The sequence below is a fragment of the Amphimedon queenslandica genome, unplaced genomic scaffold (genome assembly GCF_000090795.2).
Source record: "Amphimedon queenslandica unplaced genomic scaffold, v1.1 AMPQUscaffold_13175, whole genome shotgun sequence".
Classification (NCBI taxonomy): Eukaryota; Metazoa; Porifera; class Demospongiae; order Haplosclerida; family Niphatidae; genus Amphimedon; species Amphimedon queenslandica.
Window position 1 is genome coordinate 58,065 of NW_003546589.1, and position 18,742 is coordinate 76,806.

The 18,742-nt window shown below is 35.8% G+C and overlaps 5 protein-coding genes across 6 annotated transcripts; 2 read left to right on the forward strand and 3 right to left on the reverse strand.

The window, feature by feature from the left end:
* Window positions 1-12: 12 nt before the first annotated feature.
* Window positions 13-5,697, reverse strand: LOC100634741 (ATP-dependent RNA helicase DDX3X-like). Its single transcript, XM_020000541.1, has 11 exons — window positions 5,454-5,697; window positions 4,598-4,661; window positions 2,898-3,651; window positions 2,293-2,437; window positions 2,071-2,241; window positions 1,351-1,610; window positions 1,125-1,280; window positions 936-1,072; window positions 698-879; window positions 304-575; window positions 13-260 (listed from the first exon to the last, which is right to left on the reverse strand). The coding sequence occupies exons 1-11, from the start codon at window positions 5,499-5,501 to the stop codon at window positions 116-118; spliced, it is 2,334 nt and encodes a 777-aa protein (XP_019856100.1). The 5' UTR covers window positions 5,502-5,697; the 3' UTR covers window positions 13-115.
* A 55-nt stretch (window positions 5,698-5,752) lies between these two features.
* LOC100634865 (EF-hand domain-containing family member C2-like) lies at window positions 5,753-9,059 on the forward strand. Its single transcript, XM_003388957.3, has 18 exons — window positions 5,753-5,839; window positions 5,887-5,965; window positions 6,020-6,102; window positions 6,208-6,358; window positions 6,406-6,527; window positions 6,572-6,673; window positions 6,723-6,838; window positions 6,893-7,028; window positions 7,093-7,197; window positions 7,250-7,388; window positions 7,438-7,603; window positions 7,656-7,798; window positions 7,847-7,935; window positions 7,987-8,222; window positions 8,269-8,421; window positions 8,486-8,617; window positions 8,672-8,765; window positions 8,845-9,059. Exons 1-18 carry the CDS (start codon window positions 5,798-5,800, stop codon window positions 8,917-8,919), a joined length of 2,163 nt encoding a protein of 720 aa, XP_003389005.1. The 5' UTR covers window positions 5,753-5,797; the 3' UTR covers window positions 8,920-9,059.
* On the reverse strand, window positions 9,010-12,554 carry LOC100634991 (F-box-like/WD repeat-containing protein TBL1X). The gene is made up of 11 exons (XM_003388958.3): window positions 12,444-12,554; window positions 12,250-12,395; window positions 11,688-11,823; window positions 11,119-11,260; window positions 10,422-10,575; window positions 10,164-10,325; window positions 9,870-10,052; window positions 9,736-9,810; window positions 9,563-9,690; window positions 9,236-9,503; window positions 9,010-9,189 (listed from the first exon to the last, which is right to left on the reverse strand). The coding sequence occupies exons 1-11, from the start codon at window positions 12,499-12,501 to the stop codon at window positions 9,154-9,156; spliced, it is 1,488 nt and encodes a 495-aa protein (XP_003389006.1). The 5' UTR covers window positions 12,502-12,554; the 3' UTR covers window positions 9,010-9,153.
* Window positions 12,555-12,675: 121 nt separating this feature from the next.
* LOC100635115 (uncharacterized) lies at window positions 12,676-16,369 on the forward strand. Of its 2 annotated transcripts, none has more exons than XM_011407741.2 (12): window positions 12,676-12,860; window positions 14,268-14,351; window positions 14,398-14,502; window positions 14,554-14,703; window positions 14,786-14,956; window positions 15,008-15,072; window positions 15,122-15,232; window positions 15,283-15,466; window positions 15,524-15,623; window positions 15,684-15,799; window positions 15,922-16,059; window positions 16,110-16,369. In XM_011407741.2, exons 1-12 carry the CDS (start codon window positions 12,744-12,746, stop codon window positions 16,227-16,229), a joined length of 1,461 nt encoding a protein of 486 aa, XP_011406043.2. In that variant the 5' UTR covers window positions 12,676-12,743; the 3' UTR covers window positions 16,230-16,369. The 2 variants fall into 2 exon arrangements, with proteins under 2 accessions (XP_011406043.2, XP_019856109.1); XM_020000550.1 differs by having other exon boundaries at window positions 12,676-12,851.
* Window positions 16,221-18,741, reverse strand: LOC105313928 (myosin-VIIa-like). Its single transcript, XM_020000549.1, has 14 exons — window positions 18,650-18,741; window positions 18,313-18,601; window positions 18,149-18,240; window positions 18,036-18,097; window positions 17,831-17,992; window positions 17,678-17,786; window positions 17,440-17,632; window positions 17,278-17,378; window positions 17,025-17,143; window positions 16,910-16,976; window positions 16,744-16,860; window positions 16,619-16,699; window positions 16,446-16,562; window positions 16,221-16,390 (listed from the first exon to the last, which is right to left on the reverse strand). Exons 1-14 carry the CDS (start codon window positions 18,689-18,691, stop codon window positions 16,280-16,282), a joined length of 1,662 nt encoding a protein of 553 aa, XP_019856108.1. The 5' UTR covers window positions 18,692-18,741; the 3' UTR covers window positions 16,221-16,279.
* Window position 18,742: the final 1 nt, after the last annotated feature.

Sequence of the window (18,742 nt, forward strand, 5' to 3'; positions counted from 1 at the left end):
ACACACAAAAGATAATTTTTAAGCAATTTTTATTGATCAAAATTATTATTTTTTTAGTGTGCATTAACAATCAGCAAAGATAACTAGTGTAGTTGTAATAAGTAAGAGTGTTTCATCAGTTCCACCAATCAGAGCTGCCCCCACCTCCGCCTCCATGTCCGTGATGATGGTAGCCATAACCGCCTCCACCTCCTCCAGTGTAAGGTTGACTATAGCTACGACGATAATCTCTTCCACCAAACCCTCCACCACCTCCCCACCTATAAGGAATAGAAGATAAAAGCTACCATCGTATTGTAGTACCTTCTAGCTTGTTGCTTCATCTTGCTCTGTGCCTTTATCTCATAAGCCATGCTCTCCAACCATGACGGAACTTCTTGACGTGCTTCAATGAGAAGATCCAATAGATCAGAGCAAATGTTCCTATTCCTGTCGTTACAGAATGACGTAGCTAGGCCAAGGTTGCCAACACGGCCGGTACGCCCAATACGATGGACATACTCTTCAATGTCATTCGGCAGATCAAAGTTGACAACATGTTTGACATTAGGAATGTCTAGACCCCGAGCAGCAACCTACACGTATTAATAGGAATAAGACAAACAAAGTAACATTCCTTAAGAGATAGACATGCAGTTAAGGAAAACAAAAATTATTAGTAATAATGCAATTATAGCTAGGAATTAATAATACTCACAGCAGTAGCTACAAGTATAGGAGTCTCGGCACATTTAAAACTCCTAAGGGCATCTTCTCTCTGAACCTGAGAGCGGTCACCATGAATACATGTACAGCGATATCCCTGGTTATACAGATAATCATCAAGAGCATCGCAACTTTTCTTTGTCTCAACAAACACAAGTATCAGTGCACCGGAATCTAATTAAAAACAACAAATAATAAATACAATATTAATCCAATTGACATTCATGTACCAGCAGAAGCATCAAGTATGTCCAATAAAAATGATCTCTTGTCACATTCATCAACCCACACAATCTTCTGAGTGATATTCTCACTTGTAGAGCCAACACGACCGACAGCAAGAAATATATAATTATCAAGAAAATCCCTAGAAATGAGCAAACACGAAATAATAACACAAAAATTATTGTCACTTGTACCTGGCTAAGACTTGCATCTCTTTTGGAAAAGTAGCTGAAAACATGAGGGTCTGACGCTCACCGCAAGGTGGCATCCTGTCCTGCTCCACAATACGACGTATTTGTGGCTCAAAGCCCATATCAAGCATCCTATCAGCTTCATCCAACACAAGAAACCTAACAAGACAACAAAAGTGAACTTGTAATCCAATAATTATTAGGTGTATGTACACAAGAATCACAATACCTGCAAAGTTCTAGGCCAACTCTACCTCTCTCTAACATATCGACCAGTCGGCCAGGAGTAGCCACCAACAACAGGCAACCTTTCTCCAAGTCACGGATCTGTCCACCAATGTCAGCCCCTCCATACACAACGCACGGACGGACACGGGAGCGATATGAAAACTTTCTTGCTTCATCATAAATCTGAGAGGCTAACTCACGAGTTGGAGCAAGTATGAGACTCAGTGGGTACTGCTTACGTCTCCCTGATGCATAACGTGGCTACAAAAACACCATAAAGGAAAAACAATATTATATTTAATAAACAATAAGTACGGCATACAATAACAATTTCAGCAACTAAAAGTTTTGCATAGTGTATTATAGTTCATTGCACAGATGTAAAAACATCAGTAGCGACACTATGATAATGTAGAGTGTCGGTGCATCTGCTAATATGCAGTAATTGCTAGCAAAAATAAACAATAATACCAATACATTTCATACTATCAAGTTGTGCAGGATGTCACAATAACACGCTACTACATGTACAGTACATGCATTTTAAATAAACGAAATTCTAATTAGATGTCACAAAAACAATTTATTAGGAGGACTAGGACAAACAAAGCATAAACAGAGCTAGTGTTGCTGGCACTAAATACACAATAAAAGAGAAAATATACATGTATGTACATGTCAAACACAAAAAAAGCAATTGCAATTATATTCAATTTCTTACATCAGGAGGAGGTGGAGGAGGCCCATCCTCAAACAGGAGGCTGAGGATTGGGAGGAGAAAAGCTGCAGTTTTCCCCGATCCAGTCTGAGCACAGGACATGAGATCACGTCTATTCATTATCATAGGAATTGAATGCTTTTGAACTGGGGTAGGCTTTGAATACTGTGCCAACTAAAAGTAGTCATTAATAACAAACAGTCCAATACTGCAAACATGGGGAACCTTTATATTCTCCTGAATGATTGGACTGAAATTCATGTCAGAAAAATTTTCAATATTCTTAGGACAGTCCTGGCCAGTTGCTTCCACTTTCACTTCTTCATATTTGTCAAAGTTAATCCCAGTATTGGCACCTCCAAAAAGCTCACTATAGTACAGGGAAACAATTCACATTTAACAATACTGCATAATACAATGTATACGTACATGGACTTTCAATTTTAAATGAACTTACAGATTACAAGTACATGTACATGTACATGTACATGTACAATGAAATCTACTCTCTTTGTGATAAAAAATAAATGAACATTCAATGCGTGTACATGTACAGTACATGTACACGTTCAATTAAGAATATCAGCATGCATATTACAAATTATAAGTAAATCTATCCCATTGCATTATTCATGTACATTGTACATGCATGCATGCGCATGGGCCATGCATACAGCACATAAGATTAATTGGCATGTTAGTTCATTTTCTATACCACTGCAAAAATATAAATGTATAACTATAGTACATGGTACTTCATTATACAGTCTAGCAAAAAAGCAGATACATGTACATGTGGTAGGTATACATGTAAATCTCAGTAAATTTACTTTTCAAGTCTTGGGTTGCTTGGAAGAGGACGTTTCCATTCGTCCCTATCCCACTGACTGGGTGGGCCATGTCCATAACCAGATGAATACTGGCCCCAGGTGGTAGAGTCCCTGTCATAAAAACCACGAACAGGAAGTGAGCCACGCCTCTCCACATAACGGCCACTGCTCCTCCTGTCATCATATCTCGGTCCAGAGTAGCGCCTGTCATAGTCCAATTGGGCCCACCGCCCCCCAGTGTCACGATGAGAGTCATACTGATCTCCATCATGAAACTTGTCATTTTTCTTATCATCAGAAACCTTAACAGACTGAGGAGCACTATCAGTTTCATCATAACCCCCTCCTCCTCCTCCTCCACTGGGTTTATCTGATGGCGTATCACGATTACTGCCACTGTATTGCCTGTCATTTCTTGAACGATCATAGAAGTCACGGTCGCTACCACGACGTTCATAAGAATCATAATCCCTGCTCCTTGGATCATAAGAGCCGCGGCGATCATACGCGTCTTCTCCACGACGATCATATGAGTCTCCACGATAACGGTCATAGGAATCCCGTCCTCTATGGTCATACCCTCCTCCTCCTCGTCTGTCATCATAGCCTCGACTTCCTCGACGATGATCAGAATAAGATGATGACCTTACATCTCTTTGATCGTACCCTCTTTGACCAGAAGGAGGTGGGCCATCCTTCCGTCCGTCCTCTTCAATGTAATCTTTGTTACGAAGATGAGGTGGAATATAACGTCCTAGTGTAAGCAAAATAATCATGAAATCAGGGGATAATGATGTTAACTATTAGCAAATTAGTAGGTGGTTTAATTGAGCCTTTACGTTACTTTAGATCACAAAGCATACATGCCATCACTAAGTGAGCCAAATAGCATGCTTCATGAGCTGACAAGCAATTATGGTATTTTGAGCAATTTTAAAAAAATCATAAATTCACTGTTGATGGAAATCAGCTCAAAATTTTTACACAACATAACATAAAATACATGTGCTCTTGAGTCAATGAAGACATTAAATAATTAGTTGTACAATGAAACCTCAAAATACAGACACTACTCTCAGTGTCTTGATTAGAAGGATGTCCTTAAGTCAGAGTTTGATAACAAAGTCTTAATTTTGAGAAGAGGTTACAAAACATCATTACTGAACAAGGTTTCATGTAAGGTAATGTTACTACTGTACATAAAAAATTCACATGCAAGTTTTATGCACTAAACCGGTGCAATTGTGATAACAAGAAGTCCTTAATGAAGGATATCACAAGCACAGTTCCATTAATGGCATCTGATGGCATTTTGTTCAAGATCAGTATAAATATGTGCAATGTGTATATTAAGAACAGTTATTATCTCTGGATCCATGCTTTAAGGTAAGGGCCCCAGCATCTCCCTTTTACAAAGTACACTATTGACTCCTAAATATACCAACCTAAGAGCTAGTGTACATGTATAAAGGATGCTAAATATTAAGGACACTTTCACAAGTGCTATGGTGTCCTTTTTACTAAGGTAAGGGGGGTTTGATCACTTTTAATTCATTGAATTCCCTGATCACTTAATCATAATTGTAATTTACAAGATGACAACACTCTAATGGAATGACTGACACATACGTGGTACCATATTTTACACCACAGACCACACTAGACACAAAAAATACAATGTACATGTACATGTATTTTACCTCTTCCTGAATTATGTGTAGAATTATTGGATTGTTTATTCTTAGACAAGTCCAGACCAGCAACCTATAGAACCATGACATCAAATAATAACCAGCAAATATTGACTACAGTATTATAATAGAATTAAACAAGCATTTGGTGACAGACAAGAAAGAAAGTCGACTTCCATCAAAATAACTATAGCACATGTTCATGAATAAAAAACTACCACATAGCAAGCTACACATGTACATGTACATAAAGCAACATAAATGTATACAAATGCCTCATTGCAAATTTACAATAGCATGAATGGATTTCCTGCACATGAGCCATTAGTGATGAAGCATCAGTTTGAAAATAGCCACAGTGTACAGTGTACATGGATATACTATGTACTGTATGCAATTTTCAGAATACACATGGAGTTCCAAGAAGCCACAAACTTGTTAAAATTAGCAACATTACTGACTGTATTCCCAAAATTCATGAATTGGTAAAAACAAATAGGGTGGTTGATTGACCGTAACAAATGTGTACATGTGTAATACATAGGAACAATGAGTCAACACACACAATACATTAAACTAAGTGCTGACTCATTGTGTTATCACTTAGTAAAATAAGGTCACAATACACAGCCCATGACAGAGGAATGACAATGCAAAATAGAAAGCAAAACAAAAAGCATCACAAATAAATTGATAAAGTTAAAACATGCATAATCCCTCAGCTACAAATCCAACTATTATAAACCAATAATAACAAAAAAATTGTGTTAAATTAGCCTTTCAAAGAAAAGTTGATCAAACGTTCATTCTCGATTTAACCCAGCCTCAATAGATAAATGTCAGTATAACTGTCAGTACAACTCACTCGCTGTTCTAGACTTGACATTCCATTTTGAGAAGAGCCTCTACTCATAACTTGTAACAAACCACACCTCTCTCAATAAGTTGGTTCTCCCTCCCCTTGTCTCCTCGCCAAAAAGACTCTGAAAGAAGGATCAAGTCAATCCAAAAGGACAAAAAACAAGAGATAATATCCAGAAACAGACACAGTGACAAGCAAAAATGAGCACGTTTCACGTCCAGAGTGAGGAAAAATTGAAATGTGTGAATGTTTTAATAGAAATTCTAAATACGGTATTCAGATGAGCATTAATTAGAGTTACCAATTTGATGTTGCTATGACAACAGTCACTTTGCTGATAAACTAAGATGGCTCTGCCGCTACTGCCAGGAAACAGTTTCGATAAAAATGTAAGCTTCTTTTTTTACTCATCATTATTATTTATTTTTATGTAAAGCTTGGAAGGACAAATTTTCACAAGGCTCAATTTTTTGACTACAATGCAGACGTTCCAGTAAATAAATCTGCAGAAAGTGGTGAGTAGCATCATAGTGATCTGCCAAAACTTGCACTAACTTTAAATCTCCAAGGTGGCCAGCTTGATAAGAATAGAAGTGTTTATCCTGAGGGTGTAGATAAAGGAGAACCTGCCTGGGTAGCATTTGACAGACAGGTCAGTTTTGTTGTATATAGTTTTAATAAATTTGAACCGGTTACTGACACACATACATGTGTACATGTAGTCAAGTGTTCCTGATATTTTGCCCATTTTGTGTAGGTATTGAGGTTTAATGCATACTTTCAAGAAGGAATTGAAGAAAAGCGTGAAGAGCAATTTCGTGTTCGAAACTGTGTTATTCTGTTTTACTTGGAAGATGATAGTGTTCAAGTTAATGAGAAGCAGATAGAAAATAGCGGAATACCTCAAGGTTGCAAACTATTAGTCACAACTGAAGTCATTAATTTACATCATTAGGTACTTTGATTCGTCGCCACAGAATACCTCTTCCTCCACCTGATGATGACAAATTCTACACTGTGGAACACTTCAACATTGGGCATTGTGTGCAACTCTACTCAAAGATGTTTCAAATCACTGTTTGTACAATGATATTAATCATAGCTTTATTACTACACTTTAGGGTTGTGATCAGTTTACAAAAAACTTTCTGGCCAAGCTTGGATCCAAAGTGCCACCAGCAGCTGAGGCACCAAGTGATCCATACAGTGAGCATCGTGACAAGGTATAAACATTGCTTCAAATGATCGGAGTTCAATTTACCATTATCACAGATGATAGGTTCTATGCAACCTCACCGACCATATGAAAGGCTTGACACTCTGAGGCAGTTTCTGGACTGTGATAGACAGGTATTGCGTTTCTATTGCCTGTGGGATGATACTGACAGGTTGGTAACTCAAATCATAACCTTTCAATTAATATTATCATATGATATGTACAGTACATTTGGTGATCCTCATGAGCTTGTATTGCATTACTATTTGGCTGATGATACTATTGAAATATTGGAAAAAATTCCACAAAATTCTGGCAGAGATTCTATACCAGTTTTCCTTAGAAGAGAAAAGTTGCCAAAGGTATTGACTTAATGCTTACATACAATAATTCATGATAATTGGTAAATACATGTATATACAATAGAATCCTCCTGGTATGTATCAACCTGGAGTTCAAACAAAACGAACTGTTCTTAATGTTTTTGGACCCACTGGCCATGGAGGACGTTATATATTAGATGCACTGAAAGTAAGTCACAGAAATTTTGCAGCACAATGAAAAGATGTACAATATAATATAGACTGGAGCAGTTCACAATGAATACTATCATGAAACTGATTTGACTATTGGAGCCGTCTTAAATGTTTGGGGCAGAAAAGTATTGTTGTGTGACTGTGATGACTTTACTAAAAATTTTTATTCAACCAAGTACAATGTTGGTAAGTTAACTCACTTCTATCAAGCATTTTAACATTACATGTTCAACAGGGAAATTTGAACCAATCCAGTTTCCAGCAAGTAGTGCTCGTGAGATTAAGAATGATCTTCCACCATACACTGGATTTGGTTCTGAAGAAGACTCACTTTCTTCCTGTCTTCACCTGATTCCAAAAGCTCCCCGTAAAGATCATGCAAAATTTATGGAAAAGGATAGGTAATCAATATCAACACTCAACAGCATTTTATAGGAATAATTTTCGTACTAGGCAAGGTCTGAAGAGCAACGTATTGCGTTTTGTAGCTTGTTTAAACTCAAATACAAGCACTGATATTGGAAGGAAGTTCATTGTATCTTATTATTTGTCTGATGACACCTTAACAGTCTATGAACCACCTATTAGAAATTCAGGTTTGATATTGATTATCGATAAGGATAGAGTGTCATCATTATTATTAGGAATTATTGGTGGTAAGTTTCTTGAGAGATGTAGAGTAGCCAAACCTAAAGCAAATGAAAGTGATCCTTCAGTATACTACCAACCTGAGGTAAAGAGCACAAATTTAAAGGCATCAATTTTAAAAATTTTACAATAATAGGATTTCTACATTGGAGCAGAAGTTGTATTCAATAATTTCTCATTCATTCTGACTGAAGCTGATGAGTATGCAATGCGTTACATGGAATCAAATTCAGATCAATTCCCTCATGCAAACATAAATCTTATCCTCTCTAAACTGAAAGGACCAGCTACTGCACATATTGAAAAAATTAAGACAGCGTTCAATGATGCTGATATTGACAAAAAAGGCTTTGTAACTGAGGAAGAATTTAAGTAAGAAATTTTCACTAACAATATTTGACACAAATCATAAATGTAGAACCCTAGTGAAAGGATTGGCTCATGGGTTACTCAATGAGCATGAAGTACTCACACTCTGCCGCTACTACAAAACAGCCAAAAGACCACCACTTGCTTCATTGACCACAATGGTTCAAGCCGATTTGAAAAAAAATAAATTCCAAAAGTTTAGGTAAGCTTGCCATTAGAATGAAATCTCAGATAATACATGTACATGTATTTCTATACCACTATAGTGAGCTTGAAAGTGTACTGAAATCATTAGACACAGAGGGATCAGGCTATCTGCCCACAGGACAAGTCTTGCATGGTTGTCAACTTCTTGAACTTCCAGTCTCTGATCAATTGATTGAAGCGTCAATGGAAAAGTAAGCCCATTAATTTTATTTCCTCATAATGTACATGTATTAATTCATTGATAGCTGTCAGAAAAGCAAAACAGGCATATTATACCAAGAATTTCTTCAGCTGGTAAACTGGGTCGAACATCCAGTAGAGCCTCAAGACAAACTACCAGTAAAAATTCCCTTCCTTCTCTTATTCTCCTAGTCCTTCTCTCACTGAGATAATCCTGCTTCTTTTACCATTATTACAGGAAAATGTGCCAGAAGAAGCTACAACTATTAACTATACATCTCTCATTGAAGACTTGACAGCAGCAAAGAGTTAAAGGCAACAAAAAGCATCGCATATACATCTTAACAGACACAATAAATTATTACTTAAGTACTCTATCGATTATTACATAAATTATTATTAGTTACTGTACTATTAACATTATGAAACCAAACATGACATTATACTTTGAAATTCAAAAGGTAACTGTAGTGGTGGTGATGAGTTGGGTGAGATGTGCATGCTATGTAAGTAATATCGGGAGTATCTCTAAGCTCTATGTAACTCATTAGCTGCTCAATGTTTTCAAATCCAGTACACATACCTAAAAGCACAAAGTTATAATAATTCATAATCTAAGAAACACTAACTTTGTGATCAGAGAAACTAGCAGCCAATTTAGTTCCGTCTTTATTCCAACATACTTCAAATATCCCACTGTCACCTCTGTACCGCCGCACTAATGCACCATTACTTGTTGACCAGATAAATAACCACCTATCAAAAGAGCCACTGGCAATATAACGACCATCAGGACTAAAGGCAACCGAATACACTGGATCTTGATGACGTCTTAAAGTATGAAGGCAAACTCCTCTCTCAACCTCCCAGAGACGCACAGTTGAATCAAATGAAGCACTACAAGACAAACAAAATGTTGATTAAGGCTCTAATCAATAATTCATCCAGTAACTAACGTTGCTAGCTGTAGATTAGCATTAGGATTACTAGTGTTAGGACCAGTGGGGCTCCATTGTAAGGTATAAATATCACCAGAATGTTCCGTTAGATCATGCAACCAAGTCTCCTGCTTCATACTCCAAAGCTAATGCAACAAAAAGTGATTAAAAACACCAAAAATTAATGATACCTTAGCAGTGTGATCATCAGAACATGATGCCAATAGGTTACCTGACGGATCCCATTTAATAGCATTGACACCATTCTACATCAACAACAATACATTACTATTCATATCTCTCTCTCCTCCAGCACACATCACACCTTATGTCCAGAGAATGTTCTTATTGGCTTATCAGTCCCCAGTCTGTACACATGTATAAAAGTGTCTGCAGAGCACGATGAAAAGGTTGTGTTATTTTGCCAATCCACATCTAGAGTAGGAGATTTGTGATGAGAATAAGACTGACGGACATCACCACTGTTGACATCCCAAACCACTGCCAACTAGAAAAACACATTATCATTTCACTGAGTGTTGGAAAGACTTCAAAATTCCAACACATGAGCAAGTGTTGATACTTAAATGAAATAAATGTATTGTAGTACATACTGTACCTTATCTACACCACCGGTTGCTATATAGTTTCCCTTGTTATTCCATTTGAGAGCAAAAATTGGGCCAGAATGACGAATGAGAGTAGACTTTATTTCACCTTCCAGAGACCATAACCGAGCAACCCCATCATAACTACCTGTAGCAACTTGACTACCATCAGGCTATTGGAAAGAAAAGGAGAATAATAAAGTAAGAAAGGGGCAAATTTAAAGAAAAATGACAGTGAGTAGAGAGAAAGAACATAAAAGCAAACATACACTCCAATGAACTGAAGTAACATCACGATTCCCACCCTCTGATGATAAATGTACACCAGGTAGAGGCTGATGTGATAGTACAATAGATCCTCCGTAATTCTGTGATGTATCATTAGCATCAACATGCCAAAGCCTAGCTGTAGAGTCACCAGATCTACATAATCAATGATTAAAACAGAACATAATTATTGTGAATAGCAATAACAAAAGTTCACGAAAAAAACTAAAAAATCATAACAAAAAGCTCTTTTATTCATAGTGTGTAGGCTGTAAACATAGTAACAGGCTCTATCAATAGATTAAAATTTTGATCTGCAACAAATGCTTTAAAGAACCATCACCTGCTTGAGTCTCCAATCAATTGAGAACACAACAAGTACTTAATTAAGTGAATCATAAATGGGTAAAAGAACAAAAACAAAACTAACTAGGCATTAATTTTAATACTAATTGATTCAGAGTCAGATAGGCAATAAAAGTATCATGAAATGGCTTTAAGTTCAAACATTATATTTGCTACATATTATGATCTTTAATTAGATGCCACAACTAGGAAATTTTTCATTGCTACATTTGCTTTTTTCCTCCATCAGAAAATTAAATTTATTCGTATAATTGCAAGATTTATGAAAACTTAAGAAAATAAAAGTATCCCGAGGCTACAATATACATGTACATGATGGTATAGATTCTTTACCCTGTCACTAATGTGTTGTCTATTGGACTCCAGGCACAAGTGAACACTTCAGATCCATGACCTTGCAATATCTTTACTAGATTAGGAGGATGATCAGTCACTGTTGCTGGAACATTATCATTTCTTTCTGTTGACATTGGCTCTACATCAAAAATCATGTGACAGATTATGAAAATTAGCATAATGATAGAATATGTTATAGTTGACAAAGAATCGTCACATGAACCCATACAATAAGAATCTGAATGAGGTGCTAAATAGCCATAAGTATAGGACCATTGTTCTTAAACTGTATTATTTCTACATAATTATAATTACATTTTTGACAAAGAAGACTGTCTCTTGATAATGAGCAAATTCTTTTTCATAAATTCACTGAAAATGTATAGCAATGAAATAAACTATTGAGTTTCATGCACTTATCAATAAAATCACAGGTGCCTCTATCTGTGCACTGTGGAGTGCTTACTAACAAAGTTGCACATACATGTATTTATGATGCTTTACTAATCATAGTTGATCATAGACAATGTGAATGCATATGTATGTACATGTATGCATAGCAATACCTTGTGTAGGAGTAGAAATTTGTTGTGAATTTAGAGGTTTTACTGACAAACCCCCACCACCTTTAATTCCAGGACTTTCATAAGATACAGCATCAATCAGTGACAATGGAGGAGCATCTTCTAATATTGTACCATCCTAAGTGTGTAGTACACGTTCAAAATAATAAAAATAAACTTGCTTAATGTAATTTTGATCATCATGAAAATGATGAAATAAAAAGCTACAAATTATAATACTAGAAACAATGTAAAACATTAAAGGGCTCAGCCTCGTAGATTACTAGCTGCAAAAAAGCAGAATCTCTTCCTTATGTTGCTGCTAGAAAACTCCTGACTTGTTTTTTATAGGCAGGTAGTGAAAAAAACATTAATTTATTTCAAGATACTAATAATCCCATTCAAAGTTTCAAACCCATTGCTAAACTTCTCTACAACTAAAAAATTACATATCGCCACAATCAATTCAGTTGTACCAGTTGAAATTTTAAAAACTGCTAATAAATAATATTTAAATTGGTTTGGAACATACATGTTGGTTTATACATTACGTAATCCCATTTACCTCAGCAATGCTAACTTCAGCCTCAACATATTGCAGTCCCTTCTGTATGACTGATATAAGTGCACCTGGTGGTATTTGTGTACTGTTAATGCTAGTATGCTTCACATGACTCTCCTGAGAAAATGTATATGCAGAATGCTGAAAACCTATTTTTAAAAAATCAATTAGAAGCAAAAACTGATCTAATACTCTACCTGACTCCAAAAGGTATCTATAGACCAAGAAATTTACTTCATCACTTTTGATACTCATTTTGCCACCACTTTTCCAAATAATGCCACCTCGAGGGGCCGGCGAAAAGAGGAGGGCCTTACCATGGCCCAGCCTTTTCCATGCCTACATTTTTGTGGTCCCACGTGAGTACGCGACAAATCATTACAAATGCTTTGGTATGTCACGTGTGACAACAGAGGAGTGGCTACTGCTACTACAACAATTACAAGCCACAGAAGTTAGTCATAGACGAGGAAATACAACTTTTAGCCCGACTCAAAATGAGTGAGGGTGGTATAATATACAGTGACGAGAGAGAAGAAAGTATTCCTGATTATGGCAGTGGCAAGACTCGTGTAGAATTAACGGACAGCAATGCTCTTCATGAGGTACCAAAGGTTTGTCAGCCCAGCTATGCATGCACTTCGATAGTGGGCTTGGTCTGGGCTACTCTAGTTATCAGAGACTATCTCTAGTTATCAGAGACTATAGTGTTTGGTTTTCACTATTTGTGCTTTAGTATGTAGTTTATGTTACTGTGCCATTGTTTTTGAAATTTTTTCTGTTAGTTCAATAGTTTTTGTCCCAAAACATTCGTAAGTTTTAGCTCATTATGTGCCACTCGAATTTGGTTCCTTTCACAGGCTGGTAGACAGCCATTTATGATTTTTTTCAATCATTGCAATATGGATTGGGGGTAGTGTATCAGTAATTGACCCACTAATGTGTGGGATATGGAGTCATTGGAGTGTACTTTATGATTTTATTTAGGAATTTAAAAGAATTGAAAATGTTATCTTAATACAAAAAACTTAGAAATCTATTAAAATGGCATTAAAAGGACATTGAGTGATGGTGACCTGCTAATTCTAATTATTTAAGGCACCACTAAAATAAGTATTATCGATGAATATATCATATATAATTAGATGTTATACACTTTTCAGGGAGAATAGGGCTTTCTTTCTGCTTTATATTTTAAAATTTCTTGCTATTACTGAAATGTATAACAATAGGTTAATTGCTGATAGAGCCATTTTACCCATTGTCTAATAACAATATACATTGCTGCATTGTGCACATTGAAAGAATTCATGAGAAGCAACATAGTAGCCAGAAACTTGTGCAAGTGGCTCAGCAGATTGTTTGGTAATGCCAATCCAGTCAAATTTTGTGCTGTTTTTTGCTCCAGTTAAATAAAGGATTTGATTCTTTTGCAGCAAATTTACCCAAAATGACCTTTTATTATGGGCTTGTATTATAGGTGTGGGCCAATTGAAAGTTCATTGGGCTAATTGCTTGCCAATTTTGCTTATCAAACATACGACTTAGTGGAATAGCTTAATAACACTCTTGATATATCTAATTTTGAAGGACCTTTCATCTAATAGAAGAGAATAGCAAAGGGAAGAATCTTGTTCTGAACAATTTTTGGACTAAAACAATGTTACCGGTTATTATTCTTAATAGTAACAGTTTGTCACTATGATATTAAAATGCGTAATATTTACACCCTCTGAAACTAGCTTTTTGATTTTTGAATGAACCCCTTTCAGCTATAACACAATCTAATTTTGTGGCTAGAACATTAATATTTTAATCACTCCTTTGTTGAAAGACATCTCTAACTTCATTGTTTATAAAACCACCACTATAGGTTTATCCTATGCTAATTATACTACTGTTTAGAACAATAGTGAGTGCATAGTGTGATTTTTCTATTAATCAAAAAGTAGTCGATAATGCCATTGGGTTCAAATACCGGGTACATTTTTACTACACTATATGATTTGATGTTGTTTTAGGTGTCTAACTTTGACATAAATGGTGACGATGAATTCCAAAATGATCCAAGCTCTCCAAACTCTAGTGGATTCACTACAGTCATTGTATGTACTTGCAGTTGGGTAACGATATCAATTGTTTTTCCCATAGGCACCTAGTATTGGTAACGATACATTTGGTGATGATATGACAGCCACTGCCTTACAAAACTGTAAGAAAACAGTCCTTTCACCATACTACATCTTCCTAAAATGCGTAAGCAAAAATTGTAACTCTTTTCTATTTTATTTATTTTCTGGATATAAGATTGGTTGGCGAAGATGCAAAGCTGTGACATATGAGGTGCGGCGAACATGGCCTTTTATGTGTTGTAACTTTTTCTGGCCATTCTTCTTAACTGTGTTACTGATAATGTCTTGTGTCACTCAAATACTTCTCTGCTTCAGTAGGGATTTGGTGAGTCTCTTCTGTGCATTACTATAAACCTTGAGGCATTACAACAATTACGGACTGTACCAATTAAAATTTTATTTTTTAGATTGAATCTAATCCACCAAACAGTGTCACAAATATAACAGAAATAACATGCTCTGATCACATCTTCAGTTCGCTTGTTATTTTGGATTTTCTGTTGGTTGGAACTTACCTTTATGGTCTCTATATTTTTCGTTTTAAATTGAGTGAATACCTCTCTACTTTTATTGAAACAGTAAGTATATTATAATACATGTGCATGTACATACATTGAATTTGTTCTAAGGTATTTTTGGGTATTATATCTCGCACTGGTAGCTATTCACCAAAGAATCTCATTAGATCATTAAGGTATTTAATCTGGTATTTGAATCATAATGCAGAAAATTGTTATTTTTAGATTCTTTTTGTTATTGGGATTGTTGTGGATTGTGTATTCACTGTGTGTCAGTATTATGAGGGTATTTGCTCATCATTATGAGAGAGATGTAGACTTCGAATTTTTGGGACGGTAGGCTTAGTATCTTCATTCGTGTTTAATTTTTGTATCTATTCTAATAGTATCCCTGTTATCGTTAAACTCATTTTGATTGTTGTTTCCTTGCTTGGTTTCATTGTCTTCGACATTGCCTACACTGCTGCTGTCATCAACTATTCAATGCAGTGCCAACTCATGGTCTACTACATTCAAAGTATATGTAATCGTATAGTAGCAAAAGAATGGGAAATTGATGAAGCTATCAAGGTATTCAACTGTTTAAAAAAGAGCGTGATTTTTTAATGTAATTTTGTTTACATGTAGCAAGTTCATACAGCTCGACAGTTTATGAACAAACTTAATGGACACTTGTCACGAGCTGTTAGCTCTATGATGTTCATTTTTCTTTATTCTTCAGTTATCTGTGAGTTGTAAAATTAAAAAATTAAATATTTACTTAATACTGTATTGGTGCTCTTTTTAGCATTGTGGGGCCTTCAAAAGTTGCAGCATTCTGATCCTGATCTTGTTATAGTGGCAACAACCTCTATACTTGGTACTATACAGTGGGTCCTGTGGCTGTTACTACCATTAATACAAGTAGGCTATTATCAACACTAATCTGGGTTTTGTTTAATAATATGTGACTAATAAATTACTTTTGGCTTAATTATATACCAGAAAAGTTCATTTGATTACCAGTATATTAATTTGATTTGCAGGCTGCCCGTGTGACTCATTCTGGCTGCTGGCTAAAAAAAACTGCACTAGAGATTAGAACACGTCCTTTTAGTTACAGAGATACACCACAACTGGACCTGGACTCATTTGTTAACTATTGCGGTAGCATTCAGCTAAAAGTAATGAGCAATTATTAGTGTACATGTATGCATTGTCCTTCAATAAATAGGCAAAACTGGCCAGTATTCCAATATCCCCAGCACTAGTAATTGGTGGTTCTTTTATTCTCGGTTTTGTGATGTTCCTTGTAATTGAGCTCGACAATTTTTCATGGGCCCCATGGCTTTGAGAACAAACTTTTTCTATTAATATAATATTAACTTGCTACATTAATAATTATTATGCTATTGAGTCACATAATATTGATATCCTGTGCTTTGTATGAATTGTGTCTTTATTTGTCCTGGCATAGTTGCTATAGTATGTCAATAGCTGACTTATCTCATAGTACTATGGCATAAATAACAATGCAGTAACAACAATGGCCATGTACAGTATGACTTACTAGAGTTGTTACAAGGGATAGCACTACTCCTGTCTTTAGTGACAGCTTTAGCTGATGTGCTTTAACAGAATAGCTCCATGAGATTACTGAAGACAAGGAATGTGACTCCACAACATCCTATGCAGTATTGTAGATGTGCAGTTTTATTAAAATAAATCACTCACTGAACTTACATTGTTTTCATTCAGAAGTAATATGTAATTCTGATTAATGGCAAGTATTCTGTCCCTTTTCAACCCTAAGCCAAGATATTGCTAAAAAAATAATGATAAATTGTAGCTAAAAATCAATTATTTACTGTAACTTCGAAGAAATGTGATGCAAAGACAGGCCATCTACTTAAGCATTTTAAGAAGCTAATTTTTGCTTCTTCGGGCGATAAAATAGAATGCTGCCTGTATTTGCTTAAGATTTGCTGTTAAAAAAGGTTACTGCAAATGTATGGTTATTAAATTGACACTTACATCTTCCCAGTCTACTAAGGTGTGCTCTGTGTATGACTGCAAAGGAACTAAATCAGGTATTAGGGTACTATAAGTGATATATATGGCAGTTATATGTGAAATGTTATGAATGTACTTAAAACTATCAAGGTGAAAAGGTTGAGAACCAAACTTTGAACGATATATGTACGAGCCAATTTGAGTTGCTTCGTCAGCACTGACCCTGTAACAGCCATGAAGATATTTTGACAACTCCTATATTGTGGCAAACAAAATATATTTCAACACACTTCACATTGATAGCTATAATTGATGAAAACATGAATCTAAGTTAGCAGTAATTTGTAAAATTAGTACCTATTTTACAAAAATTGTCATATTACATTTACCTGAGGAAAATGAAACACTATATCAGCAGTGTAATCACATCCAACATCAGTGTTAACATAATGTATTTTGACAAACACAATTTGATATAGATCATCACTATCTGTTAGAAGTAGATGTACTACAGAATAAAAGCCATGTACATGTATATACATGAGGCATACCAGAGCCAGTAGAATAAACATGCTTGGTTGACTCATGTAAAAAATCCATGAAATAGTCATCACTGTAGCTTGCAAAAACATCATTCTCTGTAGTTAATACAAGCCCAAATCCGTCAGCTGATTGAAGACCCAACAGTTCAACAAGTTGAGAGCAAATCTCTTGACACTTGAGCAAAGAGTGAATTTGAACTGCCTAAAACGATACAATCAATACAAATGCAAATCACAAAATGATTACTTGACTAGATTCATCAGGAATTAATATTCTCTGGTAAAGATTCTGTGTCTTGTTTTGAATGGCATTTACCTCAGTAATATGAGGTGGATATATACGGCAAAAAGGAACTCTGTAAATAATAATATTAAGTCTAATTTCAATATTTACACTCACTTTGAGACTGTAAATAATCGTTCTTGTATGTCTGAAGCAACAGGCCAGAGTTCTTTATAGGACTGAGCAAACAACTCCAATTCATTTAAAAGGTCAGGATCAGAAGGTGAAAACAAACCAGATATAAACCACAGAAGTTCCCAGCCACGTTCTTCGCTTGATCTGTTGAAATAAACTAACTAAATGTATTGTAGAGTTTGACTACCTCTTCCTGTTTTGTGTAACCTGCTTCACTATCTGACAGTATATCTCATCACGCAACTCTTCCTACAGAACAATACAGTTCATATGCAGAGAATAATTCATAATATAGCATACATGAGATAGTGGTGGTTGGAATATGCTGTCAGTAAGAGCAGTCTTGATGGTGGATTTTCTAGTTGGATAGTCTCCCATATACTTCATTATATGTGCAAAGATAGTCAAGGAAAGACAATACATGTACACACTATTATATAAGTTCTACTTAAAGTTAAGGATATATCTAAAGCAACAGCATGCTTTGTGCTGTAGCTCCTGAGACAGTTCACATGTTTTCTTCAATAAAGGAATTTGAATGGGATCAAGAGAAAATCGCCACAAATTGTTCCGAGTCTGTTGCCTGTGATGGAGCTGGCCACTAAAAGTCCTCCTAAGGGTTCTTCGACCACGTGTGTTACTTTTCCTGAAGTGAGCACTGGCATAATGCTCCAGGGTATGTGCTCCAATGCTTCCTCTTCTAACATCAAGATGATCAACTGATCCATACCTCACCATATCCCCCTCTTGTGTCTAATTTATCACATGACAATTAACAGATAAAGCTAAAAGCATCCTTACTTCTTGCATTTCAGTGACAGTATATTCTGGTTGAGAGCTCATCTTGTCTTCTTAACTGAACAGCTAGTGTGCCAGTAACAGATATGCATTATC